The 17,584-nt window shown below is 48.5% G+C and overlaps 1 protein-coding gene across 1 annotated transcript in view; it reads right to left on the reverse strand.

Moving 5' to 3' along the window:
- Positions 1–17,584, reverse strand: part of LOC145341333 (ubiquitin-like modifier-activating enzyme 1) — a 261,826-nt gene that overhangs the window by 179,528 nt on the left and 64,714 nt on the right. Inside the window, exon 16 of the mRNA XM_080186247.1 lies at positions 2,045–2,109. Within this exon, the coding sequence (XP_080042373.1) occupies positions 2,045–2,109 (65 nt within the window). The remainder of the gene's footprint in view (positions 1–2,044; positions 2,110–17,584) is intronic.

Below are 17,584 nucleotides of genomic sequence, written 5' to 3' on the forward strand. Positions count from 1 at the left end.
TACAAGGATGTTGCCTGGATTGGGAGGCATGCCTTATGAAGATAGGTCGAGGGAGCTAGGTCTCTTCTCCCTGGAGAGACGAAGGTTGAGAGGTGACCTGATAGAGGTTTATAAAATGTTGAGAGGAATAGATAGGGTGGATTCTCGGAGGCTATTTCCCAGGGCTGAAATGGTTGCTACGAGAGGACACAGGTTTAAGGTGCTGGGGAGCAAGTACAGAGGAGGTGTCAGAGGTATGTTTTTCACTCAGAGGGTGGTGAGTGAATGGAGTCGGCTGCCGTCGGGGGTGGTGGAGGTGAACTTGCTGGGGTCTTTTAAGAGGCTTCTGAGTACATGGCATTTAATGGGATTGGGAATCATAGATAGTTCTACGGCCTGGCAGGTATGGATATGATCAGCGCAACTTGTGGGCTGAAGGGCCTGTTTGTGCTGTAGTGTTCTATGTTCTATAAATAGCACTATCCCAGTCCAACACCGGCAACTCCACATCTACGTTTCGAAGTAAGTATGCTTACATTAATACTGCAATGAAGTTAACTGTGAAAATCCCCTAGCTGCCACACTCCGGCACCACTTCGGGTACAGAAAGCATCTTTTCTGGTTGTATCACAGCTTGGTCTGGTTCCTGCTCTGTCCAAGACCACAAGAAACTACAAAAGGTCATGAACGAAGCCCAGTCCATCACACAAACCAGCCTCCCATCCATTGACTCTGTCTGCACTTCCCGCTGCCTCAGAAAAACAGCCAGCATAATTAAGAACCCCACAGAACTTACTCTCTTCCACCTTCATCCATTGCGAAAAAGAGACAAAAGAGGCCTTCCCAGCTGCCATCAGACTTTTGAATAGACCTACACTGCAATAAATTGATCTTTCTCTACACCCTTTTTAAATTTTGATTTGACTTATTATTGTCACATGTATTAGTATACAGTGAAAAGTATTGTTTCTTGCGCTGTATAGGCAAAGCATACTGTTCATAGAGGAGAAAACAAGAGAGTGCAGAATGTCGTGATACAGTCATAGCTAGGGTGTAGAGAAAGATCAACTCAGTGCAAGGTAGGTCCAATCAAAAGTCTGATGGCAGCAGGGAAGAAGCTATTCTTGAGTCGATTGGTGCATGACCTTAGACTTTTGAATCTTTTTCCTGATGGAAGAAGGTGGAAGAGAGAATGTCCGGGGTGCGTGGAGTCCTTAATTAAGCTGGCTGCTTTGCTGAGGCAGCGGAAAGTGTAGACAGAGTCAATGGATGGGTGGCTGGTTTGCCTGATGGATTGGCTACATTCACGACTTTATGTAGTTCCTTGCGGTCTTGGGCAGACCAGGAGCCCATACCAAGCTGCGGTACAAACCAGAAAGAATGCTTTCTGCTATGAATATAACACTGTTTCCTCGCTATGACTGCAACACTACACTCTGCACTCTCTCGTTTCCTTTTCTATGAACGGTATGCTCTGTCTGTACAGCATGCAAGAAACAATACTTTTCACTCTATGTTAACACACGTGACAATAATAAATCAAATCAAACATTGAAGAAGAATTTAGCATGGCCAATGCATCTAACCAGCACGTCTTTCGGACTGTGGTAGGAAACCAGAGCACCCGGAGGAAACCCAAGCAGACACGGGGAGAATGAGCAGACTCCGCACAGATAGTGACCCAAGCTGGGAATTGAACCCGGGTCCCTGGCGCTGTGAGGCAGCAGTGCTAACCACTGTGCCACCCTCTCTTCTCCTGCTCCACCTCCAGCTGCTGACCTCCAAGAATCAGGTCTGCCAAGTGAGAACGCTTCAGCTTTGTGTTTTAGCTCAGCCACTGCGGAGGGACGGAAAAGCTCCACGTGGAACAATAATGTTTTACAACAGGCACTGAAAACACTCTTTATTCCCGGGATTCTGACTCAGTGCGGGAGCACGAAGCACACTGAGTTTAATCCTGCGAGGGTTTACGTGAGCTGTTATCCCTTTGGTTTTTGCCAACTTCTCTCACAGGAACAGACCCAAATCAACTTGGGAACAAATCAGTGAAAAATCAAATACTCACTCCAAATACTTGTTGACGTTTTCTGCCGGCTGTTTGAACAGTCCTGCAAATTCATCCCGGGCCCACTGCAAACAAACACATTCAATATCTCAGTGCCCAATCACTGCTAAAAATACAGCTGCCCCCAGCCTGTGAGCACAAAAAACCTTTCCCTTCAATTTATCTGAAGATCTTATAATCAGACATATAGGCATATAGACAGAGGCAACAGGTTCAATGATAGAGAGAGGGGGCGCGCGCCAGAGAGAGGGGGCGCGCGCCAGAGAGACAGGGCGCGTGCCAGAGAGACGGGGTGCGCGCCAGAGAGATGAGGCGCACGCCAGAGAGATGAGGCGCGCGCCAGAGAGAGGGGGCGCACGCCAGAGAGACGGGGCACGCGCCAGAGAGACAGGGTGCGCGCCCCAGAGAGACGGGGCACGCACCAGAGAGATGAGGCGCGCGCCAGAGAGAGGGGGCGTGCGCCAGAGAGAGGGGGCGCACGCCAGAGAGAGGGGGCGCGTGCCAGAGAGGGGGCGCGTGCCAGAGAAAGTGAGGGTGCACGCGCCAGAGAGGGTGAGAGCGCCAGACAGAGTGAGAGCACGTGACAGAGAGAGAGATGGCACATAACAGAGGGTTGCGTGGTGGAGGGAGGGTGCGTGGCAGAGGGACGGTGCGCAGTGGAGGGAGGGAGCGTGGCAGAGAGAGACTTGTATTTATATTGTGCCTTCAGCACTGTTTTCCCAAAGGACTTTACACCAGTTAAACACTTTGCAGCAGTGACTAATACATCAGAATGTGGGAAACATGATAAGTCAAGTTATGCACAGCAATGGAAGAAGTAACTGATTGTCTGTTTTCTGGTTGGGAGAAATGATACCAAGGAAACCGGGAGAATTCCATGGCTCCCCTTTACATCCTTTATGTCCATTTGACAGGGGCAGGCAGGGTCTAGACCGACCAACACATCCAAAAGATGCCAGCACTGACAGTGCAGCACTCCCTCAGGGCTACACTGGAGTGAGTCAGTAACATAAAAACGAGGGAAGTACACACATTCATTTGACCATTGATTACACACACAGGAAGAAACACAACAGGACCTGGTTATAAATTCCATTCGAAAATATAGAGGATGTTAGTTCCCATTTGTTTAAATTAAGCTGATCTGGCTCTTGGACATTTGACACACACCAAGCTCTGCACATAAACACAGACGTCCCAGCAATAGCCAGCAGGCAATCTTGACAAGACCAGCATACATCAGGGAGTACTTTTAAATAATATACATTTCACATTGAACCTCATCCTGTTCTGTTCCCTTAATGTTTACAAGGCACAACAGCTTTAAGCATCGTATCCTCTGAGGTCCAATTAACCCCGTAGATACCAGCTCTGAGGTCGAATATGTGTTCGCGTGAGGGGAGTTTTCAAATGGATTAGGACATGGACAATTTACCTGGGAGCAAGATCTTCATCGCATAATTGGGAAGGCGATGGCCTGGTGGTATTATCGCTAGCCTACTAACTACTAGCTGAAATTCAGCTAACGTTCTGAGGACCCGGGTTCGAATCCCACCACGGCAGATGGTGGAATTTGAATTCAATAAAAAATATCTGGAATTAAGAATCTGCTGATGACCGTGAAACCATTGTCGATTGTCATAAAAACCCCATTTGGTTCATTAATGCCCCTTAACGGGAGGGAATCTGCCGTCCTTACTTGGTTTGTCTAAACGTGACTCCAGAACCACAGCAATCTGGTTAACTCTCAGACTGCCCGCTGAACAATGGCAACTAGGGACGGGCAATAAATGCTGGTCGGCTAGCGACATGTCCCACAAACGAGTGAAGAACTTTAAAGAGCTTGCTCCTCCTCACTATTAGATGAATTTTTTTCTCCTCTTCTAACCTTGTTCATTTGCTCCTTGATTTTAGCTCTTGCTGTGGAATTTGCTTCCTGGGCTTCAGATCCTGTGCTCCCTCCGCAGCGCGCCCTCCCTCCGCCGCACGCCCTCCCTCCACCGCACGCCCTCCCTCCGCAGCGCGCCCTCCCTCCGCCGCACGCCCTCCCTCCACCGCACGCCCTCCCTCCGTCGCACGCCCTCCCTCCGCCGCACGCCCTCCCTCCGCCCTGAAACCAGGCATTACGAGAGGCACAGAATAGCGGGTACGAATAACTTGGCATGAATGCTGTTTAGCCTTTGGAATTGATTCTGGGCCGGAATTCCCTAGCCCCGCCATCACTGCCAGTGGGAAAGGAGAGTTCGGCACTCAGCCAAACCTCCATTCACTGCAGCGGGACCGGAAAATCCCGGTCAATGGTGAGGTCGGAGAATTCCGACCTTACTTTCAGCCTCATGTCTATCTTAAAGATCGGTCTTATTCAGTACGAGTCTTCATCCAGGCCAAAGACTTGGTGGCACTTTTTAGTTCTGACGTTTGGGAATAAACTGAACCAAAAATGCTATTTTGCCTTGCGAAGATTTTCACTTTTGAAAAACTCCTTCAAAATTTATATTTCAACAGAAATAACCAAACTTGTCACAGGGCACAAGAAATATTGAAAAATAATAAATAGGATTTGAATGAGACAGGAATTTATTCTTCACTTTCGATTTATGTTAAATTTGTGTTCTCCCATTCAACATCAACTTGATTTCCGATCAAATCTCTTCTCTATGTTTGGGAGGTTACTGTTCCCAAGGAGGTGCACAGTTTTATTATCTATGGAAGACAACACAATTTCATTCAGCATCAACTTTCATCCTCATTTTTGGCTCAGAGCATTTTGCTGCCTGCCTACATTCCAGACAGACTAGCCAGACATCTGCTGCTGTTCCACTTATAGTCCGTGCAGGAGTTCAGTAATCAACCAGCGTCGCATTAGCGCACTGCTGCCTCACAGGGACCGAGTTCAATTCCAGCCTCGGGTCACTATCTGTGTGGAGTTTGCACATTCTCCCCGTGTCCGTGTGGGTTTCCTCCGGGTGCTCTGCTTTCCTCCCACAGTGTGGGTTAGGTTGATTGCTGTTGTGGGGGGGGGTGGTTAGCAGGGTAAGTGCGTGGGGTTATGGGCCTGGGTGGGGGTTGTCGTTAGCGCAGGCTCAATGGGCCAAGTGGCCTCCTTCTCCATGGTAGGGATCTGCTTTCCCACATCAGTAGTCCTCAACGTGGCCAATACTGGGATCATCGGCAAACTCTGACCTCAACTCAAATGAGGAGTGATCAAAACATTAATCAGTAACTCAACATCAACGAAAACAAATGGAGTGTCAACACATCATCAAGTTCTGCAGAATTAAGTTAAGGCACCCAATTTGGATTTAAATCTCTTGATAGCGTGCAGTCCTGCAGCATTCTTAATCTCTTTCAGCAGACAGTAAAATGTGACTACATCACAGGACTCCTGTGAAAACTGAGGTAAAAAAGCACTGGGATAGATTTGCTTCCTTTCGGTCAGCAGTCTTCATGAAGACATTGACTCTTTTTTGGAAAAGACTTGCGTGTATTTTGTTTTGATTGGTGTCCTTTGGTACTCTATTCTTAACCAAAAAAGCCAATTCAAATCGAATCCAATCGTGGTCCCCACACGAGGGACAAACCAGATCCAAACTGACAAGATACTTCATCCCATCTTGGGCTCGATGAAACCAGGCCCAAGCCGACAGGATGAGGCACTGTACCTCCTCCCGGGCTGGATCTAACATTTCATCATAGCCAAAAGGCCGAGATTGCTTTGGAAAAATTTTACCCTATTGGCTACCCTGATCCTTGACTCCATCCTGGCTTGGGCAAAGCACGATCACGGGCATCAGCACACCCCGAGCTCACAGGGCTAGCCTGGTCATAAATTCATAAGATATAGGAGCCGAATTAGGCCATTCGGCCCATCAAGTTTTCTCCACCATTTGACCAAGGCTGATACGCTCCTCATCCCCATTTTCCTGCCTTTTCCCCATAACCTTTCAACCCGTTACCAATTAAAAATCTGTCTAACTCCTCCTTGAATTTACTCACTGTTCCAGCATCCACCACACTTCGGGCTAGCCTTGTCCCCTGCCTGATTGTGGTTTCACAAGCATTTAGCTTCCCCCTGTTGAAATGCTTCCAAAACTGAGAAGTTATAGAATCATAAAATCCTACAGTGCAGAAGGAGGCTATTCAGTCCATTGAGTCTGCACTGACCACAATCCCACCCAGACCCTACCCTGTAGCCTCGCGTATTTATCTTAGCTAGTCCCCCTGATATTGAGTGTAATTTAGCATGGCCAATTAACCTAACCTACACATCTTTGGAGTGTAGGAGGAAACCGGAGCACCCGGAGGAAACCCATGCAGAACATTCAGATTCCACACAGACAGTGACCCAAGCCGGGAATTGAACCCGGGACCCTGGCGCCGTGAGGCAGCAGTGCTGACCACCGTGCCGCCCTGTGGACATTCGGATTCAGTTGGACACAGCAGTGATCGATTCATACAAGTCCCGCTCCAGGGACAGGTACACAAAAGTAAGCCTGACACACTCTACGCAGCGTCGAGGGGCTGTTGCATTGTCAGCGGTGAGGGTTTTTCAGAAGCGAGTTTAAAGCGAGGCACTTGTCAGGTGGATGCAGAAGGTCGCTTGGCACAATTTTGAAGAAAGTTCTCCCAGTTGTCTTGGTGGATGTTTATCCTTCATCCAACAATATTTAATCAGATTACCTGGTCCCATTGCTGTTTGCGAGACCTTGTAGTGTCCGTTTGGCTGCCACTTTTCCCACATTACAGCAGTGACAACATCTCAGAGAAAGGTACTTAATCGACTGTAAATCACTTTGGGACATTTCAAAGTTGTGAAAGGTGCTACTTAAATCAAAGTCTTTCTTAACAAATGTAACCAAAACCCTTTTTCTTACAATGGTAACTTAATCATCACACCGAGTCATAGAACATGATGGGGTGGCACAGTGGTTAGCACTGCCCCCTCGCGGTGGCACAGTGGTTAGCACTGCCCCCTCGCGGTGGCACAGTGGTTAGCACTGCTCCCTCGCGGTGGTTAGCACTGTCCCCTCGCGGTGGCACAGTGGTTAGCACTGGCCCCTCGCGGCACCAGGGACCCGGATTCAAATCTGTCCTTAGGTGAAATTTGAAATCAATACAAATCTAGAATTAAAAAGTCTAATGATGGTCAGGCTTGAGGAGCTGAATTTCCTGCTCCGAGTCCTTATGACTCCATTGTCAATTGTCATTTAGTTTACTAACGTCCTTTAGGGAAGGAAATCTGTTGCCCTTTCCTGGTCTGGCCTACATATATCCCTAGAGCCACAGCAATTTGGTAAAACGAATTTAAGCTAAGCTTAACAAGGACTGCACAGTCTCACGGTGCCAAGGACCCGGGTTCATTACCAGTCTGTGTGGAGTTTGCACGTTCTCCCCGTGTCTGCGTGGGTTTCCTCCGGGTGCTCCGGTTTCCTCCCACACTCCAAAGATGTACAGGTTAGGGCTGATTGGCCTTAGAGTCAGGGGGATCAGTAGGGTAAACACGTGGAGTAGGGCTTGGGTGGGACTGTTGTTGGCGAGGGCTCGATGGGCCAAATGGCCTCCTTCGGCACTGTAACCATGTTCTAGCAACGCTACCATCCCATCACTTCAGTGAACCGGTGCCTCCATTAAAACAGCAGAAAGAAGTTCGATACAAACAGAACGGCAATGGGTAATGGGATTGACAAACTTTTATCTCAACTCAAATGGGAGGTGTTCAAAAGATGAAATGATAACTCAAAAATGGAGTGTTTATGATATCAGCACATCATCAGGTTCAGTACAGTTAAATAATGGCAGCCGAATGTATCTCTTAATATGGATATAAATCTCTCAACAGTGCGCAGTGCTGCAGCACACTTGCAGCTTGGTTAATCTCTTTAAACAGACTGTGAAATTTGAACACATCACATGAAAATTGACTTTCAGTAAAAGGGCACTGGGTTAGTATACTCTCTCCTTTTTTGGTCAATTTTCTGCCCTGCTACCTGAAAGCCTCAACTCTTTGCTGGGGCAAGTTTTCATGGGTGCTGACTTCACTCCTACACCTTGCCCCCGCCTACGGGCACGCCCGAACTTTGTATCTTGGCACAAAAGCAGAAAACGCTGGAGAAACTCAGCAGATCTGACAGTATCTGTGGAGAGAGAACAGAGCCAACATTTCAAGTCTGGATGATCCTTTGTCAGAGCTGAAGAGTGGCACAGTGGTTAGCACTGCTGACTCACAGTGCTGGGGACCTGGGTTCAATTCCTGGCTCGGGTCACTGTCTGTGTGGAGTTTGCACATTCACCCCGTGTCTGCATGGGTTTCCTCCGGGTGCTCCGGTTTCCTCTCACAGTCCAAAAGACACGCTGATTTGATGCATTGGCCATGCTAAATTCTCCCTCAGTGTATCCGAACAGGCACCGGAGCGTGGCAACTAGAGATTTTCACAGTGGCTCGCAGTGTTAACGTAAGCTTACTTGTGACATTAATAAATAAACTGAAACTGAGTTCTGATGAAGGGTAATCCAGGTACGAAATGTTGGCTCTATTCTCTCCCCACAGCTGGGCGGCATGATGGCACAGTGGTTAGCACTGCTGCCTCACAGCTCTAGGGACCTGAGTTCGATTCCCGGCTTTGGTCACTGTCTGTGTGGAGTCTGCGCATTCTCCCCGTGCCTGCGTGGATTTCCTCCGGGCGCTCCGGTTTCCTCCAAAGGTGTGCAGGTTAGGTTGGTCGGCCATGCAAAGTTGCCCCTGGTGTCCCAGGATGTGCATGTCAGAGGGATTTACATAAGAACATAAGAAATAGGAGCAGGAGTAGGCCATCCAGCCCTTCGAGCCTGCCCCGCCATTCAATAAGATCATGGCTGATCTGTCGTGGCTCAGTTCCACTTTCCCGCCCTCTCCCCATAACCCTTAATCCCCTCTCTTATCAAGAACCCATCAACCCGCTTCTTAAAAATATTTAGCGAGGCAGCCTCCACCACTTCAACGGGCAGAGAATTCCAGAGATTCACCACCCTTTGAGTGAAGAAGTTCCTCCTCAACTCCGTTCTAAACCGCCCCCCCTTTATCTTGAGGCTGTGCCCCCTAGTCCTACTGTCTTTTTTGAGCGGGAAGAGTCTCTCCACCTCTATCCTATCCATCCCATTCATCATCTTATACGTCTCAATGAGATCTCCCCTCATTCTTCTAAACTCTAACGAGTACAAGCCTAGTTTATTCAGCCTCTCCTCATAGCTCAATCCCCTCAACTCCGGTATCAGCCTAGTAAACCTCCTCTGCACTCCCTCCAGGGCCAAAATATCCTTGCGCAGGTGCGGCGCCCAAAACTGCACACAGTACTCCAGCTGTGGCCTCACCAATGCCCTATACAGCTGCAGCAAGACCTCCCTACTTTTATATTCAATCCCCCTCGCTATGAAGGCCAGCATCCCATTCGCCTTCCTGACCAAATATGTGGGATTTCGAGAATAGGGCCAGGATTGTTCTTGGTGTGGGCTTGATGGGCCAAATGGCCTTCTTCTGCACTGTAGGGTCTCTAAGATTCTATGCTGTCAGACCTGCTGAGTTTCCCCAGCATGTTCTACTTGTTTCAGATTCCAGCATCTGAAGTATTTCGCCTTTATCTTTGTAGATTGGAGTCTGCCGCCCTCCTGAACCGAGGCAGAGGGGGGGAAGAATGACTATCTTACTTGACGCTCCAGCAGAGGTCACTATGTAGCGACGAGGAGCAAGGACAGTTCCCATCCTGCTCTCTGTTTGTTGGGGCCAATTCTACTTTGCATGGGAACACCGGATCTGTCCGACTTTCAATCTCAGTAACGCCGCTATCACTGCTTTATATCTTAATGTGCACTTCCTCCGTTTGCCAAGCTGTGACTGCCCTGCTTGGTTTGCAAACGGCAAAGTATTCTGGAGCTTTCCAGCAATTTAGCATCCACCGTGTGAGGTTCAAATACACAAACATTTGACTTGATTTTCTAAACACACCAGCCAGATGTTAAAGGCACTTCCCTTCTCCCAGCCTCACCTATCGAGACCCCCTTAAATCATGGAACTGGATTGTATATTAAACATTAAGGGTCGCTTATACAAAGCTGCTCACGGGACAGTCTCTGTATACGGAGCAGGCACGAGTTGGGTGGTTAAGATACACATCCATCTCCTGTGCTCTTCTCTGCCAGAGTCAGCTAGCTCACTTAATACTGCGTAAACTTCAAATACTGAGCGTGCAGGTTTCGGCACTTTACACAGCACTGGGTGCAAATTGGGAGAGGGGAGTGTGCAGCGGGACCTGGGTGTCCTTGTGCACCAGTCACTGAAAGTAAGCATGCAGGCACAGAAGGCGGTAAAGGCACGTTGGCTTTCATTGGTTTCGAGTACAGGGGCAGGGATGTGTTTTTGCAATTATACAGGGCCTTGGTGAGGCCACACCTAGAGTATTGACAATCAGCCATGATCATAATGAATGGGGGAGCAGGCTCGAAGGGCCAAATAGCCTTCTCCTGCTCCTATCTTCTATGTAAATGCAAGTGAGAGAGTCTGCCAGAGCTACTTTGTGTCTTTTGGCCTTTAGAATGTCCTACAAGGGGAGGTGAGGGCACAATGGCTCTGTCACTGGATTAGTAATTCAGAGACCCACGGCACAATCTCCGGGTTCAACTCCTGTCACAGCAGATGGTGAAATTTGAAATCAATAAAAGCCTGGGATTGGAAAGTCAAATGATGACCAGGCTTGAGGGGCTGGATTTCCCGCTCCGAGGTTCTTATGAAACCATTGTCATAAAACCCTTTAAGGAAGGAAATCTGCCCTCCTTACCTGGTCTGGCCTACATGTAACTCCAGCAATGTGGTAAAATGAATTTAAACAAAATTTAACACGGGCAGCACGGTGGCACAGTGGTTCGCCCTGCTGCCTCACAGCGCCAGGGGCCCAGGTTCAATTCTGGCCTTGGGTGACTGTCCCTGCGGAGTCTGCACATTCTCCCCGTGTCTGCGTGAGCTTCCTCCAGGTGCTCCAGTTTCCTCCCACAGTCCAAATGATGTGCTCGTTAGGTGGATTGGCCAGGCTAAATTGCCCTTTAGTGTTGAGGTAAACATGTGGGGTTACGGGGATAGGGCCTGGGTGGGACTGTGGTTGATAGAGAGTCGATGGGCAAATGGCCTCCTTCTGCACTGTAGGGAATTCCATGAAAGACCATCACAGATTTACTTGCGAATTGTATTATTCCTTTTGAGTCAAAAGCCGACAGGGTGACCAACTGTCCAATATTTTAAGAGCCTGTGCCTTTATTTAACTGTTGGTCCCATTAAGGGATGTCTACGGTTCTTTTTTCCCTCGAAGAACAGCCTGTGGGAGATGGAGATGGAGATGGGACCCTTCACTTGCCTTTCCCTCTGTTTGTGACCGTATGTACTGCGGCCATCGACCACCAGGGGGAGATAATGATCACCAAGACAACCACTCGCCCCCCAACAACTCTTGTGGTCAACTCCAACCACACTCCCTCACCTCCGTTACCAACAACCGTCCCCTTCCCGGTAAAGAGCCCCTCATAAGAGTTGGTCACCCTACACAATGTGCGACAGTGCGTGTGTCCCGTCAGCGTGGAAACACATAAGAACATAAGAAATAGGAGCAGGAGTAGGCCATCTAGCCCTTCGAGCCTGCCCCGCCATTCAATAAGATCATGGCTGATCTGTCGCTGCTCAGTTCCACATTCCCGCCCTCTCCCCATAACCCTTAATCCCCTCGCTTATCAAAAACCCATCAACCCGCGTCTTAAAAATATTTAGCGAGGCAGCCTCCACCACTTCAACGGGCAGAGAATTCCAGAGATTCACCACCCTTTGAGTGAAGAAGTTCCTCCTCAACTCCGTTCTAAACCGCCCCCCTTTTATCTTGAGGCTGTGCCCCCTAGTCCTACTGTCTTTTTTGAGCGGGAAGAGTCTCTCCACCTCTATCCTATCCATCCCATTCATCATCTTATACGTCTCAATGAGATCTCCCCTCATTCTTCTAAACTCTAACGAGTACAAGCCCAGTTTATTCAGCCTCTCCTCATAGCTCAACCCCCTCAACTCCGGCATCAGCCTAGTAAACCTCCTCTGCACTCCCTCCAAGGCCAAAATATCTTTGCGCAGGTGCGGCGCCCAAAACTGCACACAGTACTCCAGCTGCGGCCTCACCGATACCCTATACAGCTGCAGCAAGACCTCCCTACTTTTATATTCAATCCCCCTCGCTATGAAGGCCAGCATCCCATTCGCCTTCCTGACCACCTGCTGCACCTGCAGGCTGGGTTTTTGCGACTCATGCACAAGGACCCCGAGGTCCCTCTGCACCGTCGCCTGCTGCAGTTTTTCGCCCCGTAAGTAATAGTCCTTCCTACCATTCTTCCTACCAAAGTGGACCACCTCGCACTTGCTACCCTTTGTCAACGAAAGGGTTAAACCCAGAGGTCTGGAGGAAAATCTCAATTAACTCGAGAAATATCATTCACAGTCCATTCTTGGCCGGTAGCCTGCGCTTGTTCTTGGGACACCGTGTGTCTGCTGAGTCCTAATGAGGAAGTTGGAGAGAGATTAGGCCTAATGTGCATCAGAAGGGAGAAGAGATTATAGGCAGGGGTTGGGGAGGGGGGTGGGGTGGTATTGGGAGGGTTTGGGGGGGGAGCGGGTTAGGGGAACAGGGGCTCAATGCCCGGAGGACAAGCGGTGGGACGCGTGGCGCAGTTCCTTTTACAAAGCACAACCGTATCTCTCCATTGCAGGAAGCTCAGGGGAATATCGTTTTTTTTAAAAGTTTTACATCGAGAGAGAGGGGGAGAGAGACAGAGAGAGAGAGAGAGGTGCCAATTCTTCAGGTTTGGATTGGAGTGCAGCCGGGGAGACAGGAAATGGAATCAGACAATAACAAATACTGAGCTGTGCCTGAGAACGAGCAGCAAAACCAGTCAAGGTCAAGCCAGATCTTAAACGTAACTCAGAACCAAACACCGCCCCCTCCCTCCATCAGACACACACACACACACACAAAAAGAGTCCTGTTGCTGTTTAAAAGTCGACCGGAAGAGCAAATTTAATTAGCTTGTAGCAACAGCTGTACTTGTATACAGATTTTCTTGTGCAGGGGATGGATGTGCTGAAAAATCAACATGACCCACTCTCACAGAATTCACTAAAATCAACCCCCCCCCCAACGCCATTCTGTTAATGACATTTTATCTGCCTTCAGAAATTGGCCAGAAGTTCACCAGCTCGTAGGATCGCACCCATGGCCAACGGAGAATGCCGTTCTGCGAGCCTCGTCCGCCCCGATTTCGGGGCACGCGTGCCAGTAAAAAAAATCAGGGCCATCGTCCTTCTTGGCACAGTGGTTAGCATTGCTGCCTCGCCGCGCCAGGGGCCCCGGTTCGATTCTGGCCTCGGGTCACTGCCTGCGTGGAGTTTCACGCTCTCTCTGTATCTGCGTGGGTTTTCTCTGGGCGCTCCGGCCCAAAGGTGTGCAGGTTAGGTGGATTGACCATGTCCCTCGATGTGTAGGTTGAGGGGTTAGCGGGGTAAACGTGTGGGGGATTACAGGGATAAGACCTGGGTAAGATGCTCTTTTAGAGAGTCGGTACAGAACCGATGGGCCGAATGGCTTCCTTCTGCACTGTAAGGGTGGCTACGGCACTTCTAAAACTACAGGGAGGATTCTGAAACAAAAACAGAAAATGCTGGAAAATCTCAGCAGGTCTGACAGCATCTGTGGGGAGAGAATAGAGCCAATGTTTCGAGTCTAGATGAGCCTTTGTCAAAACTGGACAGGATTCTGACCCTGATGGAAGTGCAGGAGCGACGGTGGGCCGGTGCATTGCTGGCCAGCGCAACACTTTATTGGCACCATCCCACCCTGAAACCATAATGATGAATGGCTTCTTGCTTACAAGAGGCAGTTGGCTAGATAGACAAAACAAAGGCAAATTAGGGCCATGAATCAGAGGCCGCATGGGAGGTTCTGGTTCCCCCCCCCCCCCAACACCCCCATGCTGTCAGGAGGATGTCAACAGTCTGGAGGTGGCCTCCTGATGTACCAATGGGGTGCAATGCTCCAGGCTGACCTTGAGCCCATCCCTGCTACCCCCCAACCACCCCTCCACACACACACCCCATCATCCACAAATGTAGCCACAAGCCACCTGTGGAGGGGTTTCCCCTCCACACCAGTGGCTGGGCAACTCTGGCCCCTATTTCATCACTTCTAAAAGTGCCACCTCCAGGAGGTGGTGCCCTCTGTTGCCCATTACTGTAACTGCAGGCTCCATGCATCCACCATGCAGATCGGAGGCTTCCTATTGGCCCTCCATCTTCCTACGATGCTGATAGGCTTTCTACTGGCCCTCCCATAAAAAGAGCCACCCCACCATTCCTAATTGGATGCCCATTCTGTCCTCAGGCCAGTAATTGGTCAAAAGCAAAAAGGGTTTTATTTGCTGAGTGGTCTTTAATCGCTCGTTGAGTTTTAAAAGACAGAACAGCGGCATTTTTGATTTAAAAAAATGACTAACAGCAACTCTTCAGTTTGCCGAATTGCATAACTACAAACTACAAATTGCAAAGCTGTTAAAAACCAGAGTCAGGCTGTTTAATAGAAATCAGGGGAGACAATCACCTTAGAGAAACGTGAATGAATGGTTCACAAAGCACTCATGTATTCAATGCAATGCGGAATAAGCCATTAGATGCAATCACTTTGGACAATGGACCCTGGCTAGGGTAGGAAGTCCTCAAGTTATAATCTTATCCTGTCTAAAACATGGAGTTGGAACCAACTAACTATGACCGCGTTTGGGTAACTGGTCAGTCGGTGAGACGGGATTGTGTGAAGAGTCTACTCTTTTGTGTTTTAAGATGCTGTTTTCCTCCAGGCTGATTAGAAAACATACAGGAGGACCCCCCTGAATGGGCACTCGCTCTCTCTCTCTCTCTCTCTCTCTCTTTCCATCCATCCTGGAACCCTGAGCCCTGCCTGCTACTTTATCCATGATGTGGAGGTGCTGGCATTGGACTGGGGTGGGCACAGTAAGAGGTCTCACAACACCAGGCTAAAAGTCCAACAGGTTTATTTGGTAGCATGAGCTTTTGGAGCGCTGCTCCTTTATCAGGAGGACAGAGAGGTGGATTCACAAACACAGGTTAACCTGTGGTTATACCTCTCTCCAATTGCATTGTCTGTACCTGTAAAAACTTGATTCCCTATAAATATAGAAATTTTATAGAAAGCCTACAGTGCAGAAGGAGACCATTCGGCCCATCGAGTCTGCACCGATCATAATCCCACCCAGGCCTACCCTGCTATCCCTACATATTTACCCGCTAATTCCTCTAACCTAAGCATCTCAGGACTCTGATAGGCAATTTTTAAGCATAGCCAATCAACCTAACTCGCACATCTTTGGACTGTGGAAGGAAACTGGAGCAAACACACGCAGAACGTGCAAACTCCACACAGACAGTGACCCGAGCCGGAAATCGAACCCAGAACCCTGGAGTTGTGAAGCAGCAGTGCTAACCACTGTGCTACCGTGCTCACATTCCAACCACTATCTTGCAAGTTGTGTCTCTGTCTATATATGTCGTGTTTGTGAACCCACCTTTCCATTCATCTGATGAAGGAGCAGCGCTCCGAAAGCTCGTGATTCCAAATAAACCAGTTAACCTGGTGTTGGGAGACTTCTTACCGTGCTACTTCATCAGCTTCCTGCCAGGAGTCGTGTTTAATAATAAAAAAAAACACACCAGCAGCAGATGACTCCAGGAGACCAAACAGAAATCACCCGTCACCATCCTTAAATTGTCCTGATGCAGAATTTGTCAAATCCGTCAGGCCTGGTCTAAAACCATCCAATGCATCAATCTAAAAATTTGTGATAAACTGACTTTCCTTTGGATTCAAACGGTTTACCCTATCCTCCCAGTTTTTAACTTACTGGCGTGTGTGTGTGTGTGTGTGTGTGTGTGTGTGTGTGTGTGTGTGTGTGTGTGTGTGTGTGTGTGCTAGTGAACCCTTGCATATGTGAAAGTTGGAGCTTTTTATTTAGATTGGGTGGTAAGTTCTTATGAAACTGTAACCTCCCCCTCAGCCGAGGTTGATGGATATTCCCACTGTTCCCCCCCCACCTGCTTCAATTCCTGTGGCATGCGGGGCGATAATATTCCAGCCACCATCTCCTTTTCTTCCAAAAAAAACTTACAAGAAAACCTGTCTGTGTCTATTATACTCGTGGCACTTAACAATTAAACATTTACTGAGGACTATCAGAGGATAGAGCAGGATACAGATCGGTTGGAGGCTCGGACGGAGAGATGGCAGATGGAGTTTAATCCGGACAAATGTGAGGGAATGGATTTTGGAAGGTCTAATACAGATAGGAAATATACAGTAAACGGCAGAACCCTTCAGAGTATTGATAGGCAGAGGGATCTGGGTGTACACAGGTCACTAGAAGTGGCAATGCAGATGGAGAGGAACGTCAAGAAGGCATGTTTGCCTTCATCAGCCGGGACACTGAGTTTAAAAATTGGCAAGTCATGTTGCAGCTTTATAGAACCTTAGTTAGGCCGCACTTGGAATATAGTGTTCAATTCTGGTCACCACACTACCAGAAGGATGTGGAGGCTTTGGAGAGAGTACAGAAAAGATTTACTAGGATGTTGCCTGGTATGGAGGCATTAGCTATGAAGAGAAATTGGAGAAACTTGGTTTGTTCTCACTGGAGCGACAGAGGTTGAGGGGCGATGTGATAGAAGTTTACAAGATTATGAGAGGCATGGACAGAGTGGATAGTGAGAAGCTTTTTCCCAGGATGAAAGAGTCAACTACTAGGGAGCACAGGTTTAAGGTGTGAGGGGCAAGGTTTAAAGGAGATGTACAAGGTGGATTTTTTTTTACACAGAGGGTGCTGGGTGTCTGGAATTCATTGCCGGGGTAGGTAGTGGAAGCAGATACGATAGTGACTTTTAAGGAGTGTTTGACAAATACATGAATAGGATGGGAACAGAGGGATATAGTCCCTGGAAGGGTAGGGGTTTTAGTTAAGTCGAACAGCACGGTCAGTGCAGGCTTGGAGGGTTGAATGAACTGTTCCTGTGCTGCAATTTTCTTTGTTCTTTGATCTGATAAGCGAACTCTTTTGGAAATCTTACTGTGGCCAAACAAGTGCTGAAATGAGGGGAGACTCATTATATCACTTCTCACCTGACTGTAACAAAAGCGATTGTAAGGAGCTGTCATTGTGAAACCTCTCAAAATGCTTCACTCAAGTTATTTCCTTTCTACTCATCTCTTGGAACATGGATGTCACTGACTAGCCAATGTTCATTGCCCATCCCCAACTGCCCTCGATAAGGTGGGGCTTTCTTGAACTTCAGTATCAAGATGGCACCAGAGTGAGGCAACTTCTTGCAAGCGGTGCCCAGCGTACCTTCCAGTTCTCTCTTTTACTCTCGTTCTATGCTTCTAAAACTTCATTACATTCTGCACTCTCTCGTTTCCTTCTCTATGAACA

This window comes from Carcharhinus amblyrhynchos, chromosome 3 (genome assembly GCF_965287045.1).
Source record: "Carcharhinus amblyrhynchos chromosome 3, sCarAmb.v2.hapA, whole genome shotgun sequence".
Lineage (NCBI taxonomy): Eukaryota > Metazoa > Chordata > Chondrichthyes > Carcharhiniformes > Carcharhinidae > Carcharhinus > Carcharhinus amblyrhynchos.